Source organism: Ailuropoda melanoleuca, chromosome 4 (assembly GCF_002007445.2).
Source record: "Ailuropoda melanoleuca isolate Jingjing chromosome 4, ASM200744v2, whole genome shotgun sequence".
NCBI classification, from domain to species: domain Eukaryota; kingdom Metazoa; phylum Chordata; class Mammalia; order Carnivora; family Ursidae; genus Ailuropoda; species Ailuropoda melanoleuca.
In genome coordinates, this window is record NC_048221.1 from 47,955,840 (window position 1) to 47,974,050 (window position 18,211).

Here is an 18,211-nt window from a genome sequence, read left to right on the forward strand (position 1 = left end):
TAACTTCAGGGAAAGAAGAACTGTTGAGAATTTTTTAAAAAATTATTATTTTGGGGCGCCTGGGTGGCACAGCAGTTAAACGTCTGCCTTCGGCTCAGGGCGTGATCCCGGCGTTCTGGGATCGAGCCCCACATCAGGCTCCTCTGCTATGAGCCTGCTTCTTCCTCTCCCACTCCCCCTGCTTGTGTTCCCTCTCTCGCTGGCTGTCTCTATCTCTGTCAAATAAATAAATAAAATCTTTAAAAAAAATTAGTATTTCATCATCTCAGCAATGTTTGCTGAGATTAAGGATTTACCCTACACCATTTGTGATCAAGTTGTATGACTATCCTTTGGGATGTAACAGGTTGTTGGGTATGGGGTATATAAATGCTCCCCGGAAAACATGGAAATTTGAGTGGTCACTGCTAAGTGTGTTGCTAAAGAACCTGTGTCATATGGACCCAGTGTGCTTATACATTCGTGTATCATAGACACACATGGATAGCTTCAGGCTCAGTTTTTTTGATAGAATCGACTTGGTAGTGTCCCACTCTTCAACTTGTTTTATCAGTGCAGACACAGCTCAAATCTTGCCTGCCAAGTTAAGGACTGAATAAATAGAGGATAACTCACATCAGCTCATCTAAATGACATTCCTATGGTGCTCATCAGTTGATATCCAATTACTAAATCAAAATAGATAAAAGCACTACATAAGTAAATGTGCATTTACAGGCTCTAGTCATTGATTTTGCCAATACCATAATGGTACTACAGGAAAGGTTCCTAGAGTTAATGAGTACCGGTTCCAGTATTGCACAAAAATGACATGGACTGTATGTAGGAGTAGCAACAGCCATTGATTATGTGTACAAGTCTGTCCATACAGTAAGAAAACTGTCATTTTTGCCACAATAGAACCTGCCAAACTCCTGCCTCCCGCTTTGGCTCCAGTTGATTAACACAATCTCTCAAAGTACAAGAGTTCGGTGTTACACTTTTGCAGAGATGAAGCAGTGGCTAATGATGGCAGTATAGCTGGATGGAAGTGGAAACATGTTGACAGTGACTTGACAGATTCCTTTTCAATGAATGGAAAAAGGCACTAGGTCTTGTGACAACTCCTTAAACCTCCTCAAGGAAAGTTGTTGGCACCCTACAAGCATCCAAAAACCAAACTAATTTGGTTTCATTTTACAGGCAGCCTGACCTTCTGCTGTGGAAGGACCCCTTTCTTCCAAGGGAAAGGCAGTGCACGCAAAATCAATCAGTGTTATGTGTGTGACATTCTCCAAACACATCCAGAGAAAAGCCAGATCACAGCTAAGATATATTAAAATTATACTAAATCCCACTGTAAGTGTCTCACATGCATTAACACCTTTTATCCTAACATCGTTGGCACTCTTTTTATGTCCATTTTTCAGATAGGAAACAGAGACACAGAGAGATAAAGTAACTTGCCAAAGGTCATACAACTGAGTGGTGGTTATCCTTGTATGTCTGTCTGTCCATCTTTTCCACTGTTCTACTTTTTACTCTGGTGGATATTTTGATGATCACTCTTGAATGAGATCATCGGCATTCTACATCAGGCCACAGAAACAACTGCCATTTGTTTTCATCTCTTCTCTGGGATACAAAACTGTCTTGAGGTCACTGCTTCCTGGTGGCAAATGATATGAGACAAAGGTAGGGCTAGCTCTCAGCAAAGTTGTGAAGCATAAATTTTGCTTTGGAGACGACAGGTCTCAAGATTTTTAATCATAAAACTTCTCAAGCATTCAGAAAAGTAGAAGGAAAATAGCACATAATCCACCACCAAGACTGAACAACTAATATTTTCCCCTACTTGCTTCATCTGTACCTATGTAATTTTTGCCTTGAACCATTTTAAAGATAACTACAGATACCATGATCCTTTACTCTAAAATATTTTAGCTCATCATAAAATGCAAACATTCTCCAACCTTACCATCATATAATTTTCCTATCTAACCAAGGTCATAGTAATTCTCTAATATCATTTATCACCCAGTCTCTGGTGTCCAATCTTCAGAGTCTCTTAATCTTTTCTGATAGAAGGCACTTTTCTGCTTCCTCCGTCTAGTTTCTCCAAACCCAATGCCTTGAATCAAGCTAAGTGCTCATTTCCACAAGACCCTGCTGAATTCTAGGGATGGGAATTCCCATCTCCTGTCCGAATCCCTCGAGTTACATCACAAGTGGTCTGACCTTAAGTACAAAGAGGAACAGGCAGTGTGGACAGATCCATTAGGCATTAGCGTGGCAAAGAGAATATGTTTGAGCAAAGACTGTAAACCATCAATTTAAAATTAGGAATTTGAAAGGTATCTCTCAGGATTGTTAAGTCATCTTAAACTCCTTGAACCTAATCTGTGCACTAAAGGGCCATTATCAATCCACTCTATTCAAAGTAGCAGACTGGCGATGTGTGAGACAAAAGGAGAGAAGAGAAACATTTCTAGAGAGAACACTGAAGTTGGAAAGTATGAAACCATGAGGCACCTGCTATGGTTGAGCACAGACTCTGTTGCTTGGATTAGTTCATGGGAGCCCAGAGTGGTAAAACCAGTTTGCTAATATTAGCCCTCAGCCATAATCAACTTCCAGTATACTCTTCCAGAACCTCAAAAAGAAGCCACTATCGATACTCACGCATGGCGTGGTTAGGGGGCTCTTCCATCCATCTTTTATCTGAATACAAATTCTGTTGTCTGCTCCGTCTTGTAAGCAGTGTTACTACTTACTATAAAGTCAAAATTCAAATGTTCCCCCTTTCCCCAATACAGCTAATATTTTGGGGGGTTTTGTTTATTTTTAATTCACGGTGCAGTCAAGGATCAGGCACTGCATTTAATGTTTTTGTCTCTCTAGACTCCTCTAATCTGAAATAGTTCCACATTTTTGTCCATTATGATATTGACATAAAAAGTCCACCAGCTTTCTTTTAGCTTTTAATAATTTGATCCATTTCTTTCAGACTTCCCAGTACACAGTTTTAATTATAGAATGCTCACAATTCTGTAACCTATTCTTTGTGCTAAATGTTATTAATGCTATGGCATAAGCATTTCCAAAGTTGCTCCATCATCTTAATAACCATTATCTTTGATAGATTTAAATGCCCCATTGAAGAATGCTTTAGAATTTATTTAACCCCTGTCTAGTGTTAGAGATTTAGATTCTTCAAAGCCACAAATATTATTTTACCTCTTCATGAACATCTTTATGCATATAGCTTGGTCTCAACATTCTTAATACATTTTTTGTCTAAATACATATTTCCCTAGTATTGATTCATAGGATTTAATATTTTACTTTTTTAAAAGTTTGTTATTTATCTTGAAAAAAATAAAGCACCTTGAAATTCACTGTTGTTTAATGTTAATGTCTTTGCTCATAAAAATTTACTATTGTTAAATAAATGAGCGAATTAATATGAAAAAATAATAAGAAAAAAGGAAAAAAGGAACGTTCTATCATTACAAAGTTCTGATGTTGAAACTGACATAATAGTGGAAGCTGATGTATGACATCTCACTGTTATATATTCAAGCTTTACAATCCATGCCCAATTTAGCCACAGGGGAATCTGGTCTATTAGATTGAGACCTCTTTGAGGACAAGGACATGTCTTATTCCCTCTGTATCCCCAGAAACCAGTGTTTAACATTTAGTAGACATGTGCTTTGTATTTGCTTTAAACTGAAGGGTTTTTTTTGTTTGTTTGTTTGTTTTAAAGAGAATAAAAATAAATTTGTTTATTAAGAATTTACTTCTAACAAACTTTAAACTGTCAGTATTTTCCCCATGTATATTAATGCTTTATTTAAACTTACATAATCTTGGATGGTATCTGTTCTCATACACACGGGAGACAAAGACTTAGAGAGAAAAGATAATTATTCATGGTCACACAAGGAGTTAGTGGTGAGTAGGATCTAGGCCCTGTCTAAGGCTGCTCTTTCTATAGCCACTTGGGAGGACACACTATTTTGTTGTTTTTTTTTTATTTTTTATTTTTTTATATTTTTTTATTTTTTATTTTTATTTTTTTTAATGTAAAGTTCAGTGATTCATTAGTTGCATATAACACCCAGTGCACCATGCAATACGTGCCCTCCTTACTACCCATCACCATCCTATCCCATTCCCCCATCCTCCTCCCCTCTGAAGCTGAAGTTTTGGCTGATTTCTGTTATCTGTAGCAGATTCTAATCCTTCCATCTTCCAAAGCCCATATCCCAAAATATACAGCCTATGAAATGCTACATCTTTATTTCTGGACAGAGATTCAGTTCTCAGGCTCTGTCTTTTGCCTACCAAGTTAAGATGAGTTGGATTCCAAGAAAGGAAGGAAAGTTAAGGCTTCCTTTATCTCTTTCCTTTGCTTTGGCCAGGTCTTCTCTGGTTTCTTCTCCTTGAGCCCCCTGGATTCTCTAAGATCTAGAGTCACATTAAAAGTCAGCCTAACTGAACTTAACAACACTTGTCTGCTATGTCACATACACCCTCTCCTAAATTAAATATCAATCAATCAAATAAACAACATAGCTCTGGCCTCAAGGCACTTCCCCATGATAATGGCCCTAAAGGCTCTTTCCCATGTTCTCATGCCTAAGAGAACAAGGTGTTTGCAAGGGCATTGCTGGCACTATGAGATGCTTCCTCATCTAGAACCCCACTGTATACTGTCTTGGAATTCCACTTATCACAAACACAACCCTAATCACTCCATTAATTGCCGCTGATTTCCCTGCCTGTACTTACTACCCACCTCTTCTCTATTCCCAATTCATCCTTCATGTTACTGTTGGAACATTCTCTACTGCTTTCAAATATGGTGAACTTCTCACAGTTCATCTTCATAACGAGAACCCTACATGTACATAAAATACCCTTGCCAACCTGAGATTAATCTCCATGAACCTTGTCCTCTTTAAATGCTCCACACATTTTGCCATTCTCTCCAAACACCCAGCTTTTTCACAAAACAAGCCTTTGCCCCAATGTCATGTCCACCACATGGAATGTTCTTCAATACCTGTACCCCTGACTCCTGGGTTCCCTGGCAGAGAAATGTCCACAATTTACTGCTCAAGATACTCCTTCCACTTTAAAACTTTCCTTGAGTTTATGATGGCACCTTCTACCATGTTGGGATTCTTCACACGTACTACCATTTCTGCTCACTCTCTTTATTCCAGCCATCCTAGCTTTTCAGATGCCAACCTCAGGGCTTTGCACCTGCTGTTCACCCTATGATTCAAGAATTTTCATAGGTTCTTCCTCATTTCCTTCAAGCCTCTGCTCCAATATCATCTTCTCTGAACCTTAACTGTCACCTTTCCTAGGACAGCAACCTCAGCCTAATCTCTGTCTAGCCCCTTAGTCAACTTTTTTTTTTCATAGTGTTTGGGATTGTCAGCATAGAGTTGAACCTCATTATTCATGGATTATCTATTTACAAACTCCCTTACTTGCTGAAATGGATGTGTAACTCCAAAACCATTACTTGTGCTTTTGTAGTTGTTTGCAGGCATATTCAGAGTAGGAAAATATTTGAGTCATTCCATGCACACAGTCTCAGCTAAGGCTGAAAAAGATGATGCTCTGCCTTGTTTCAGCTCTAAGGGTGAATTTGCAGTCTGTTTAATACCTAAGTTTTGCATTTTTGTGTTTCTGTCAGTGATTTTGCTGTTTAAAACAGTCCCCAAACTGAAGAGCTATCTAGTGTTCTTGAGTTCAGGATGCATGTATTATTTAACTTTGTTTAGGCATGAGTTATAATTTTTTTATTATTATGTTATGTTAGTCATATTACAGTACCTCATTAGTTTTTGATGGAACACTATGAGTTATAATTCTGTTGGCCATGAGTTCAATGATAACCAGTCAATAACATATATTAAATAAGGCATCTTCATAAAGAAACAAACATAAATCAAGGTTATATCTTGATTGGTTGATAAAATGTTGTGGCCAGAGTCTCATAGGAACCTAACCTTGTATTTCCCCTAGGAGCAATGGTTCAGTATTCAATAATTTAGTGTTTATGACAACTTTATAGAATATAACAACAAATAACAAGAATTGGATGCATTTACTTTTTAAAAAAATTATCTGCCTCTTCCCAATAGGATGTAAGCACCCTACAATCAGGGGCTGTGCAGCTCTGTAACATGGTTAAATTTCCCTGCCTATCATAGTGTTCGACGCATAGTAGGTGGTCAATAAATATGTGTTGAATTGCACTGAAGCAGGAGTTGTTCAAAGATACTGTTTTCCCCTACCTCTGTGCCATTGGTTTTTAACAAATTACCATTAGCACACCATGAGCTCTTAGCAATAGTGGAATAAGGAAAACAGAAATGAATGAAAGGACTGTGAATCTCCTACCCCAAAATAGCAAGACCTGGATTTTAGCTAGAGCTTTTCATCCAGGAACACTAAGTGCTACTCTGCTACTATTTTGTCACTATTGCCTCATTTGTGACATTATCCTTAAGACAGGCTCTCATGCACAGCTTCAGTCTTGGATGCACCCCTGCATCCATAATATGCTCCAGAACACTCAGAGGCATAAGAGACTGAAACCGTAAACTACACAAGAGCTTTCCAATGCCCAGGCAGAGTGCATAACGAGAAAAAGTAGAAATCTTTGATGCAGTAATTTAGTGCATCCTTTTTGTTTCTAGGACAAAACATATAGAGCCTCAATCAAACTACCCAGATTTTAACTTGGCCAAGCTTAAAGATGTTTCCTAACAGAGACCTAGTCTATTTGCTTCCAAAACGTCTTCCAAGAACCACGTAACCCTCAGCTTGATGGTTTACATCTTAAAAAACAAATTAGATTTTTTATAGAAACACTAGAATGTTCATTGACTGTTTTCATGGCAGAATTGAAAATTGATTTCTCAATTTTAGCTAGGCTGTTTTGGGGCTCTGTGGCTGCTTTAAAAGGGGAAAAAAAGAATACCATGATTTAAAAGTTACAAATGAAATCTAAGGAGTTACAGCAAAAGCTTTGTATACAATAGCACCAAGTGGGGCATTGAGGAAAAAAAGAAAAAAAAGTTTGACAAAGCCAATGAAGTTCCCAAGTATTCTGGGGTGGGGGCAGAGGTGGTGGGGGTAGGGCAGAACTCTCCTTCTCTCCTAAAAGGCTCCTAGATCCGGCAATGACTTCAGAGAGAAGCCTCTCTGCAGTGATTCTTCAGTACAGAGCACTGACTTGCTATTACACACTTACTAAGCACTAGGAAAAACAAGGGTCTTTTCCATTCTTACACCTGCACTGCTAATGTCTGAGACACACAGGAGCAATGAACAATAAATGATGCACCTGGCTGTGCTAAGTATGGCAAAGGAAAAGTAGAGAAGCCATGGACAAGAGAGCAGGGACACCTAACTAGTCTGGAGGAGGTCAGGAAAGTCTCCCTGAATCAAGTGACTTTGAGAAACTATAAAAAGAATAAGGAGTAGGAGGTAACAAGTTTAGGAGAAAGCTAGTTAACATTGTAGGGAGGGAACTCCAAGTTGAAGATTCTGCTTCAAAATGACTGATGGCTTCCCATGGCCTCTCAACCACCATTGGTTTACCTTGGCATTCAAGGCCTTTGACAAGAGACTCCACCAGGAAGCTAAATAACCATAGGGAGTTTGTCTTGTTCATCACTACTTCCAGTGTCTTGAATTTAGTATGGCAGCATGCATATTTACTGAAATAATTATCTGGACCCTCCTGCCCTGTCAACCTTCAGTTCCAGAACTGACTCCCCTCCCCATGCACCTTGATAGGAACATGGTATACTTTTAAATCATCTGCATCCTTCTTATATTTTCCCATTCATCATCCAGATGAAGTGACCATTTCAATGAGAAGCCTTCTCAGGCTTAGTACAAAACACCCCCATCCAAGACAGAGTTAATTAGCCCTTGTCAAATATCTTTAAGCACTTATCGCAGGCCCTATAATCGCTTCCCCAACCCCAACCATAAAGCAAATTCCTTAACAAAGGGGACTACACCCAACTCATATCTTTGTTCCTAATGAAAATGGAGCAAACACTTCGCACATATTTTCCTAAGCATCTCCAAGATGTTGCTTCTCTGTTTTCTTGACCCGGATTACTATTGTCTGCAAATATGGTAGACTGGTCCCATCATCCATTGAACAGCCTCCCTTATTCAACGTTGGTGAAGGTGCCAATTTGCTTTGGGGACTCCTCTCAGTATGAGTATGGCCCATGATCTCCTGCCTTATGCTGATCATGTTCCATAGGAAAAACAACAAAGGAATGCCAAGCCCTTGCTGATGGCACATGGCAGTCTTCTCTAAATGTTGTCAAATAATCCAAATTTACAATGAATGAGAATCAAACAAATAACTTGCAAACTTCCAAGCCTATTTTGCAAGATCAGCATGCATTAAAGTGACTGGTATTTAACAGGTGCTAAATAATACACTACATCAAAAACTAAGGATATACTGTGTGGTGACTAACATAATAAAAATTATTATTAAAAAAATAATAAATAATATTATATTAGAGTGATGGTTGGATATATGGACAGAAATTCAGATTTTGGATCTCTGGTGACAAGATTAGAATTACTGGTGATGTGGAATCCTGACATATTTAGCTGATTGCATTTTCACCCCTGCCAAGCTTTTTGTGTCAAGAAGTCCAGCTAACTAACATAAAGACAAATACTCCAACGTTCTCCTGGTAAGTTGTTGTGGTAGAGCTGGAGGTGGGACAGAAAAGATGCAGAAAAGTCTCAGATTTTTTTATATCAGTGCTTGACTTGCACAATTGTGAATGCCTCATTTTTTTGGTAATCATATTCTCCATCCTTGGGTTTTCCATCTTTTTGGCTAAGTAACATGCTACTTTTAGATGACAATCAATTGAAAAAAAATAGATTGAGGAAAAATCATTAGAAATGATTTTTTTTAGTAAGATATAGGAAGTTTACTAGCTTTTTTGAAATTCTGAGTAGAAATTAACAATCGAAAGTAACATACTCATTTGCCATTAAGTGATGGGATAAAGCCATTTACTAATGAAATGGACAGGCAGGAAATAGGCCAGTGACCACAGAACTAATAGCTAAAAGTATTTCCTTTTGTTTTAGTAACTGTAAACTATAATATGAAGAATTTCTTCCATTTAAAGTATTTTTAGGGACACCTGGGTGGCTCAGTCAGTTAAGTGTCTGCCTTCGGTTCAGGTCATGACCCCAGGGTGTTGGGATTGAGTCCCACACTGGGCTCCTTGCTCAGTGAGGAGCCCGTTTTTCCCTCTGCCTCTGCCACTCCCCCTGCTTGTGCATGCTCTCTGACAAATAAATAAAATCTTTAAAAAAAATAAAGTATTTTTAACTAAGCAACAACTGCGAATTATGGTTGAAGGGAAGCAATGGTAGAGGGCAGGGGAGGCACAGATACCACTTAGAATGGGTTCACAGAACAGTCAGTTTGAGAGAAGTTTCATCAGGCAAGCAATAAACCAGTGTTCCTGAGTTTGGTAAGCTTACAAAGGATGGAAGTAATAGGCAGGATCAACCTTTAAGAAATAACCAAAAGTACATTCTTGTATAGTGCGAAGAGATCCACTGAAAAGTGGGGAGAGTACAGTCAAATAAAGCTGGAAAACAGTGCAAACAGCATCAGAGAGTTACAAAGAGGCTTCCCAGAGACTTACTGTAGCCCCTGGCTTCTTTCCTTTGACTTGCTCAAGGTTTTAATATGATTTTGAACCTGGTACTAAAAAATAGGCATTTATAATGCCTGAAAGGAAGCCCAATACATAACATGTGCTCAATAAATGAAAAATGACGTTTGCAAAGAGATTTCAAATGAATGAAAAATGAAACTTTAACAACACAGAAGTCCAGCTCCTCTTTAAAAAATGAAATGCCTCACTAAATTAGGGTAACATCCTACAGATCATTATGCTGTCACATGGGGCAAGTGTTTTTCAATGGATCAGGGTTCATGCTGTTCTTTAATATCTTACACTTGACCCACTTTGCTCATTTGTTCTACATGCTCAGCTGCTATGGGAGAATTCTCTTAGAGAATCACAAAGCACAACATTATGTTAATAGCCCTGAGAAGCCCCGTACATGTCCATGTGCACATGTGAAAAGGTATCTCAGGCATATATGTAGAAATAACACTGCTGAGTCAATGCTATGTATGTATGGTTCTCTCATGACAATTATACCAGTTTCCATTCTTACCAGAATAGTCTAAGAATCCACACTTCACACCCCCACTAGTATGTGGTATCAGTGCAAATACACTTTTTATTTTGTAATGGCTGGGCATGAAATGCCATCTCTTTATTATTTTAATTTGCATTTTTCCAATTGACGAGGCTGAGCATTTTCATGTGTTTAATCTACAAATTACTTTTTGATATCACTTAATTCATTTTTTAAAAATCAGATCGTCTTTAATTCATTCGTATATGTTAAAAATTTTGTATAACAATCCTTTGTCAGTTAAATTTGCAAATAATTTCTCCTAGTTTATAGTTTTTTTACCATTTAACTTTATAAATGACATCAGTTTTCAAATCCCATTTATTCCAGCATTGTTTGCTATTGAAAACAATTATAAAGTAAGTAGAGTCCATCAATAAAAAAAGAATTAGAAACTTTTGCTATGTTTATATGAGAAACTATGTAGTAATTATGATTACCAAATCAACATAAATATAAAAGCTACAATGTTATATGAAAAACAGGTTGTAAAATGGATATGCACGGAGTGATATTGTGCAATTGAAAAAACACAAAGCAAAACTCTCTATATTTTATGGGCAGCTACAGACACAGTAGCAGCATGAGCCTCACTGGGAAAGATGCAGAACCACGTCGGGGTAACAGCCTGGGTTGAGAGAAGGAGGGAAGCACTTGCAGTGGGGGTGGGAAAGTAGGGAAGGCTCAGACTGTGTTTTTCCTATGGGTGGATGGAGGGGATGGAGGGGCACCTGAAGCAACGATGTAAATATATTCATTTGCTATTTTCAAGGCTGTGATAAACTCCTGCCTACACTTTCTGTGGCTGTTTGAATCACTTCCTTCATACACTGATATGTATGTATGTATGTATGTATATATATATATATATATATATATATATACACACATTTAAATTTTTAACAAGAGCTCACAGAAATAGATGGAATATTGTCAATGAACTACACAGTTCCTTATTATTTAAAAAAATAAAGAAATTAAATATGGGATAGAGAAAAGAGGCTTATTTAATCTTATTTATCCAAAATTTTATATTTATTTATGTTTTCCAAAATTCAATGTTTCTCATAATATCCATAAGACTTTTTTCCTCTCCATTTATTATTATTTTTTTCTTCACTTCTATAGTCTGGGTTATAAGTGTTCCATGGAACATACTTGAGAAATGAAGCTTTTGTGAGACAAAAAGTCTCATGAGAAATTAAAGAGGAAAACAAGTAATTCACTTGTAGTTCAAGTTAATGTCAAATCCAGTTTGATTTTGACAAAACACCAATAGTACGATGGAATGTTTAACATTTTTAAGTAGCAAAGTAATTCATTCCAAAAACCAGTATCCATCATACTGCCCCATTATAAACATCAACTCTTTAAGATACCTTCCTCTGAAAACTACTGATGTAGGTAACTTTTAAAAATTCGATATGGACCCTGCCATATATTCTTAATGTTCCTTGTAACTTTATAAGAAAAATTGTAACTTTACAAGAGAAAAAAATTCTAACTATTTTAAAATACTAAAAGTATATTTCTTAGAAAGTGTTTCACTGCACAACTATTTTGAGCTAATCAATTTTCTTTTCTAGGCCATAAACTACATTGCTATTCAAATACATGGAATTATCAGACACCACTGGTACTTATCTTATTTACTCATAAGGCTAGAACATTTTAAAAATAAACATTATAATACATTGGGCATTGCTCTGAAAAGCACATAAATTGCCATTCTAGGACCTACACAACTCCATTAGCATTTTGCTGCAAAGTTCCTCAGCTATTCTGCCAAGAAAGCATGAATTGAGGCTAATCATTTGTATAGAATTTTGTAATTTAAAAATACCTTTATGCATTATGTTGCCAGATGAGAAACTGAACTATTTCATACATTTATGCCATTAACAGGCCACAGGGTAACAATTACTCTACCCATTTTTACAAAGGCTCAGAGAAGTTCAATGTCATTGGACTGGTCTAGATCACACCTCAAGTGATAGAGCTGAATCAGAACCTGGGTCAGGTGAGTCCAAGTGCAGCATGGTCTTCCTACTATGGTCTGGAGAGCAAACTGTAGATTCAAACGTCAGCCTCATTTTGGAATGCTGGTCCCTTCGAGCCTCAGGCGCTTCCTATGTAATGCGGGGTTTATAAACAGCATTCATCTGAAGGCTTACAAACAGGAGAAGATAATCCATGCCAAACATCAGTGAATTTCTACTACTATCATTATCATTTTGAATTTTTTACAACATAACCTCATCTCAATGACAGTTTAATGCAAACCAATGATCAGATTTACGATTTAAGGACAGTATTTTCTAACTTCCTTATTCTTTTGGTGAAGACTCTTGTGGAGAAATTTGTTTTTTTTCAAGTAACCTGCTTGAGGAATTTCAAATATGTTTTGCTTTTTTCACAAGACCGTTATGCTTATATGGAGAACAGTCACACAATAATCACAGGAGAGAGGTAATCTCAGATATTTAGGTCATTAAACCTCTGGGTTTTTTCTTTGATCCCCCCCTCCCCTTTTTGCTGAGGATAATTAGATTCCCATTTGACAAGGCAGGCTGTGATTATTTCTTGCAACTATCTGCTGGAGTTTTCTAGCTATGACACTGTAAAAGGGCTTCAGAGTAAAGAAAACATTTACAAAGTTTTTCTCTTTATACTCAAACGAAGGATATCAGTGAAGACAGTGAAGGCTCTATTAACAATGGGAACCTTCTTAGAAGGCTGGGGCATTACTGACACCATGTATTTATCAAGGAGGATGCAGCATGACCCAGTTCATGGCCAGATTTTCCAGAAGTCCTTAATGTCATATAATTCTATTTTCTCCTCTAATTTCAGTTAATAAATGCAATGCGATTTAATAGATAAATGAGTGTGAGTCTTCAAATCAGAATTTACCAGGAGAGCCTGAATTTTTAATCCAGAAAATAAAATCTGTCTTTTTGTATAGTGTACACATGCATCTATATATCTGTAATATACTGGCAGCACTACGTACTCAAAGTTCAGATAGAAATTCTCTCTCAGTATGTTACTGTGTCTTCTCCATTCTTCTAAATTCCCATATGAATCCCTACTTAAGAGGTGTGGAAGAATTCTTGTTACTTCTTTATATTAAATGAACAATACTATTTAGAATAAAACACAGTAAGTAAAATAAGCCATCGGTAATGCTACGTGACAGTTACTTTGTGTCCAACAGAAGCTGATGCAAAACCACTAAGATCTAATGAATAAAGAACATGTCACATCACAGCAATTGTACTACTTGGTATTGAGAACTAAAGTATAATATAAATCAGTCATACTTTGGGATCTTGGTGTCTTTGTTTCCAGCATGAGGACAGGAAAGAATCTGATTTGCTCATCAGCTGTTCATCAGTGCCTAGCCCCACATCTGGTGTATGGTAGGCAACCAATGCATATCTGCTGAATGAGTGAATGAATGATTGAATGAATGAATGAGTAGTGCTGGGTTCTAGAATCACTGTACAAAATAGAAAAGTAACTTTATTATTTAAAGAAAACAAATATAAGGCATGCACGGTGAGGATCCACCTCAAACATTGGTGGAAATAGTTCCACGAATCACCATTTACAACTTACTGATGATAACACTGTGTAAGTCAGTCACTAGTAATTTGATTGTGTGAATCCTAACTATAAAAAGGCACTGGCTGACCTAATCTGTAGTCAAACGAAATTAATCGCAATGACCCAGGACAGACCTGTCCCAGGCAATGGCCACTTATTATGAGAAGGTCTGGGAGAAGATCACACGACAAAATATACTGCAACATGGATGGGCCCTTTAAGCTTAGGGTCGGCTAATTAGAAAGCATGGCATCCACTAATTAATTTACTAACCATTACAAACCATGAAGAGGGAGGTTGGAGATATCTCAGAATAGAGAGCACAGATGGTTTGCAAATTGCTGGACACTGCAGCTTTTAGTAGATAAAAGCTTAGAAAGAGTCCTAGGAACCCAAAGTGATTTGTGTGTTCCTCACTGGTGCACTGCTCCATCTTGACATTGCACCCAAGTCATCCCAGAACTACTTCTGCTTCTACCTTTGTGAATAAGGTCATTGCTACAACTGACTCTTACATTTTTTTCCAGGCCCTGCTGCAAAAAAGAAGTATGTCAGTTATAATAACCTGGTTATCTAACCCGTTTCATTCCATGGAACCATGGAGGAGGAAGACCCTCAGTTATTTCGTCACCCAACCTGGCATAGGACTCTTTTGGTCCTGCCCGCTGCCCATCACTGGAGGAGCATCCCTGGCCAGGAGACCAACGTTAGAGGATCCAAGTGTCCTACACAGCTGCTTTATGAAATATTCTTACTTTATCTTGGCTTAATAAGTCACTGGCATCAGCACTGCCAACTCGGCTGCAATTTTGGACCTTCCCTACCAGAGGGAATGTTGAGACTCAAGTCCCACCCAGGCTCTTTAGGATGAACCACCGAGAGCCACAGTGAACGTTTTGGGGCTGACCTGTCTTTCTACGTATGTACTTCCAGACTGCAAGGTTTTGAAATTTTCTGTACAGTTTGTGAGGACTTTTGCACTTTGCCATCTGATGTTGTACCTCGGTTCACTGTTTGTTTTCGAATGCCTTGTTTCCACACAGCCCTATTCTCTCAGACGGCGGAATATATAGAAAAATTTTGCAACAATTCAAATGTTACAAAGATCTCGGCAGACTTAAAAAAAAAGGAAATTAAAACCACGTATGTAATGACTTTATAATTATGATTATGGTACCATTGCAAATCATGTTATTTTTTTTAAGACAAAAAAGATATTTAAAGACCAAAAACTGTGCTGAGAAAGTATGCCCCACCTATCTTTGGTATAAGGATAGGTCTCACGAAAGGAAGGTATTGGCTGAACTGAATAGAGGTCTTGATCTTTGGAATGCATGCCAGTAATGTATTTTACAGTACATGTTAATAATTTATGTTCAATATTTGTATTTGCGTTCTCTTTTGTTATTTTAATTAAGGTATATGGATGTTTTGCAATAATTTTAATAATGGTTAAGCTATTTGAAGAAAAGAATATGGATTTTTCATGTCTTGAGGTTTTGTTCATGCCCCCCTATGACTGACCAGTGTGATAAGGACTTTAAAAAAAAAGCATGTATGTTTTTTACTGTTTGTAATAAGTACTTTCGTTAATCTTGCTGCTTATGTGCCAATTTAGTGGAAAAACACCCTTGCTGAAAAACTCCCCCTTTCCATTCTCTTTCAATTCTGTGATATTGTCCAAGAATGTACCAATAAAATACTTTGGTTAACTTTTTTATTTCCTGAAATAAATAGTTTTAGTTGTTTATTCCCTTTTAGTTATAGCTTATTTCATAAAGTCTTAAGTCAGGGAACACTGAAAACAACCAAACCTGTTAAAGAAACAAGCCTAAGCTCACAAGTAAAGCCAAATCTGAAATGTAGATGATAAACCCAGAAGTACTAAATGCTCTCATAAAAAAGGAGTATCTCAAAGCCCATGCATTTTGCTTCCTTCAAACTGAAGACCTGACAACCCTCAGAAATTGACTCAGTAAGCTACCCATCAAAAAGAGCCAAACTGTGGCTAACTGAATATAATAAACATAAATAAATAAATAAATAAATAAATAAATAAATAAATGGAGAAATTAAGAAAAAGTGTCAGAGGGAACAGAAAATAAAGAAATATTAGCTTCAATAAACAATCTGGGGGCAAGTGAGTGAAAAGATAAATGTCTCTGTGAAACTTAACCAAAGGATCTAAGTAAAGATTACTACAACAATGCATTTGTCTATACTTTCAAGCAAATATGGTGGCCATGTTGACAGCAAGATTAAGACTTGGGGTTCCCCAGGGGCGCCTGGGTGGCACAGCGGTTAAACATCTTCCTTCGTCTCAGGGCGTGATCCCGGCGTTATGGGATAGAGCCCCACATCAGGCTCCTCTGCTGTGAGCCTGCTTCTTCCTCTCCCAGTCCCCCTGCTTGTGTTCCCTCTCTCGCTGGCTGTCTCTATCTCTGTCAAATAAATACATAAAATCTTAAAATAAAAAAAAAGGACTTGGGGTTCCCCAAACTCAAATGTAGGAAATACCGTTGGATAAACTCACACTAACTTGGGTGTCAGAAGCACAAAAGAATGTCATCTACAGAGGGTGACACTGGTCTTTTGCACTGAGGGCAAGGCCCCAAAATCCATTTAAATGGATTTAAATGGCCCACTGTGGATCTACTTGTGACTGATTTTCTACTGTGTCTAGAATCCACTAACCTCTTGCTGCTCAACCTTGGCTCAGGAAATGTGTATACAAAGACTAGAGATCTCATACCAGTATCACACTGAGAAAAATTAAAATATCTCCCACCTTTTCCTATCCCTTAAACCCCCTTCAAACAATAGACCAATGAGATAAAAAGCTAATCACAGCAGATAAGAGTTTTGGATCATCCACATTTTCAAGTACAGCCAAACAACTGAGTGTGCAAGCTCGCTCCCCTCCTGCTAGCTATCCTGGGGGACGTTACAGAAACATTCTGAATCCTCCATTTCCTCCACCAGAAAACACAGTAATAGTGCTACGTATCTCAAAGACTTAGGAGGATTAAGAGGAAAAAAATCCATGCAAAGGGCTTGGACCACTGCTTGGCCCCTGACTGACTCGCCACATGTGTGAGCTAGCCTCAGCATCACCACATGGTTACTTCTTGACTTAAAATGAAGGGTACAGCACTTTCTCATTCCAGACATGCAAACACAATCTGTAGACGAGCACACGGGCAAGCTACGCTGACTTCTGGCCATGTAGGAAAATAATTTATTTCACCAAGAAATCACGTAAGAGCCTTTCCCAATGATTCCGATGTATAAGCAAGAGTGCAGGCAATCCTATCTAGGATTGGAAAGAGCTATTGCCAAGGACCTTTGCTCTGCCCCTGGATCCTCAGAGATAACAGTGATCAAGACAATGACAAGGATAAAAGTTAAACCTTCTACAGCACTATATAAGGAACTGTTATTTATATACATTATGTAGATTATATATTTACATATACATTTAATACATATTGTATATATTATATGCATCATACACCTTATGCATGGCATATGCAGTACAATATATAGTTTATATACTTCAATTTATAATCCTCAAAATACAGTTCTAATCATCTTCCACAACCTCCCTTCCCAACCAGGAGGCTGAGTTGAGGTATGTCTGTAGCCCAAGGACAGATGTAATAGAAAATGGACCAATAGCAGGCGGCAGAATGAATGCCACGGCCCTCCAGGTCTTCCTGCTCTTCCTCACATATACTTAGCCCAGCTCATGCCTATCCTCTCGCCTAGCACTATCTCCCCCAACGCAGCCACTTCCTCGGTATTTCCAGTTTCTTCTTAAACATCATCACATCAGAAGTCTTTTCTGAGCTGATCTAATGCAGGAGCCCTCCTCCCCCTACATCACAGAGAATCCACTGACTTGCTTTACTTATCTATTTTTGTAACATTTATTACCTGACTTTTTAGATTTGTTTCTTTGTCTTTGTTGGTCCCTTTCTGCAATAAGAACTAGGAGAAAAGATACATTATCTGTTTTTTTCCTTGTAATATTCTAGCGCTCAGAACAGGGCCTGACAAGGAGTAGGCATTCTGTAAATATCTGCAAAACAATCAGTAAAAGGAAGAATGGCTGGATGAAGGTAAAGAGCAGGAGAACAGAGAAGGGCTGGAGATGGGTCTCTAAGGACAGGTAAGACCCAGGTGATCCAGAGGAGGTGACAGGCGAGACGTGAACATTGTACACTCAGCCTTAGCAGTAAAGGGGAGAACAACTCCTAGGATGCAGTGCTTCCTTTCATCAGAATGTGAACCAGTCTTCGGAAGTGGAAAGTTGATA

At 37.9% G+C, this 18,211-nt stretch overlaps 1 protein-coding gene across 2 annotated transcripts in view; it reads left to right on the forward strand.

The window, feature by feature from the left end:
• Positions 1-15,569, forward strand: part of GRM7 (glutamate metabotropic receptor 7) — an 885,418-nt gene extending 869,849 nt beyond the window's left edge. Inside the window, exon 10 of one of the 2 annotated variants that reach the window (XM_034658683.1) lies at positions 14,421-15,569. In XM_034658683.1, the coding sequence (XP_034514574.1) occupies positions 14,421-14,470 (50 nt within the window). In that variant the 3' untranslated portion in view covers positions 14,471-15,569. The remainder of the gene's footprint in view (positions 1-14,420) is intronic. The other variant, XM_034658681.1, reaches the window with a different exon arrangement.
• The last annotated feature ends 2,642 nt before the right edge of the window (positions 15,570-18,211 follow it).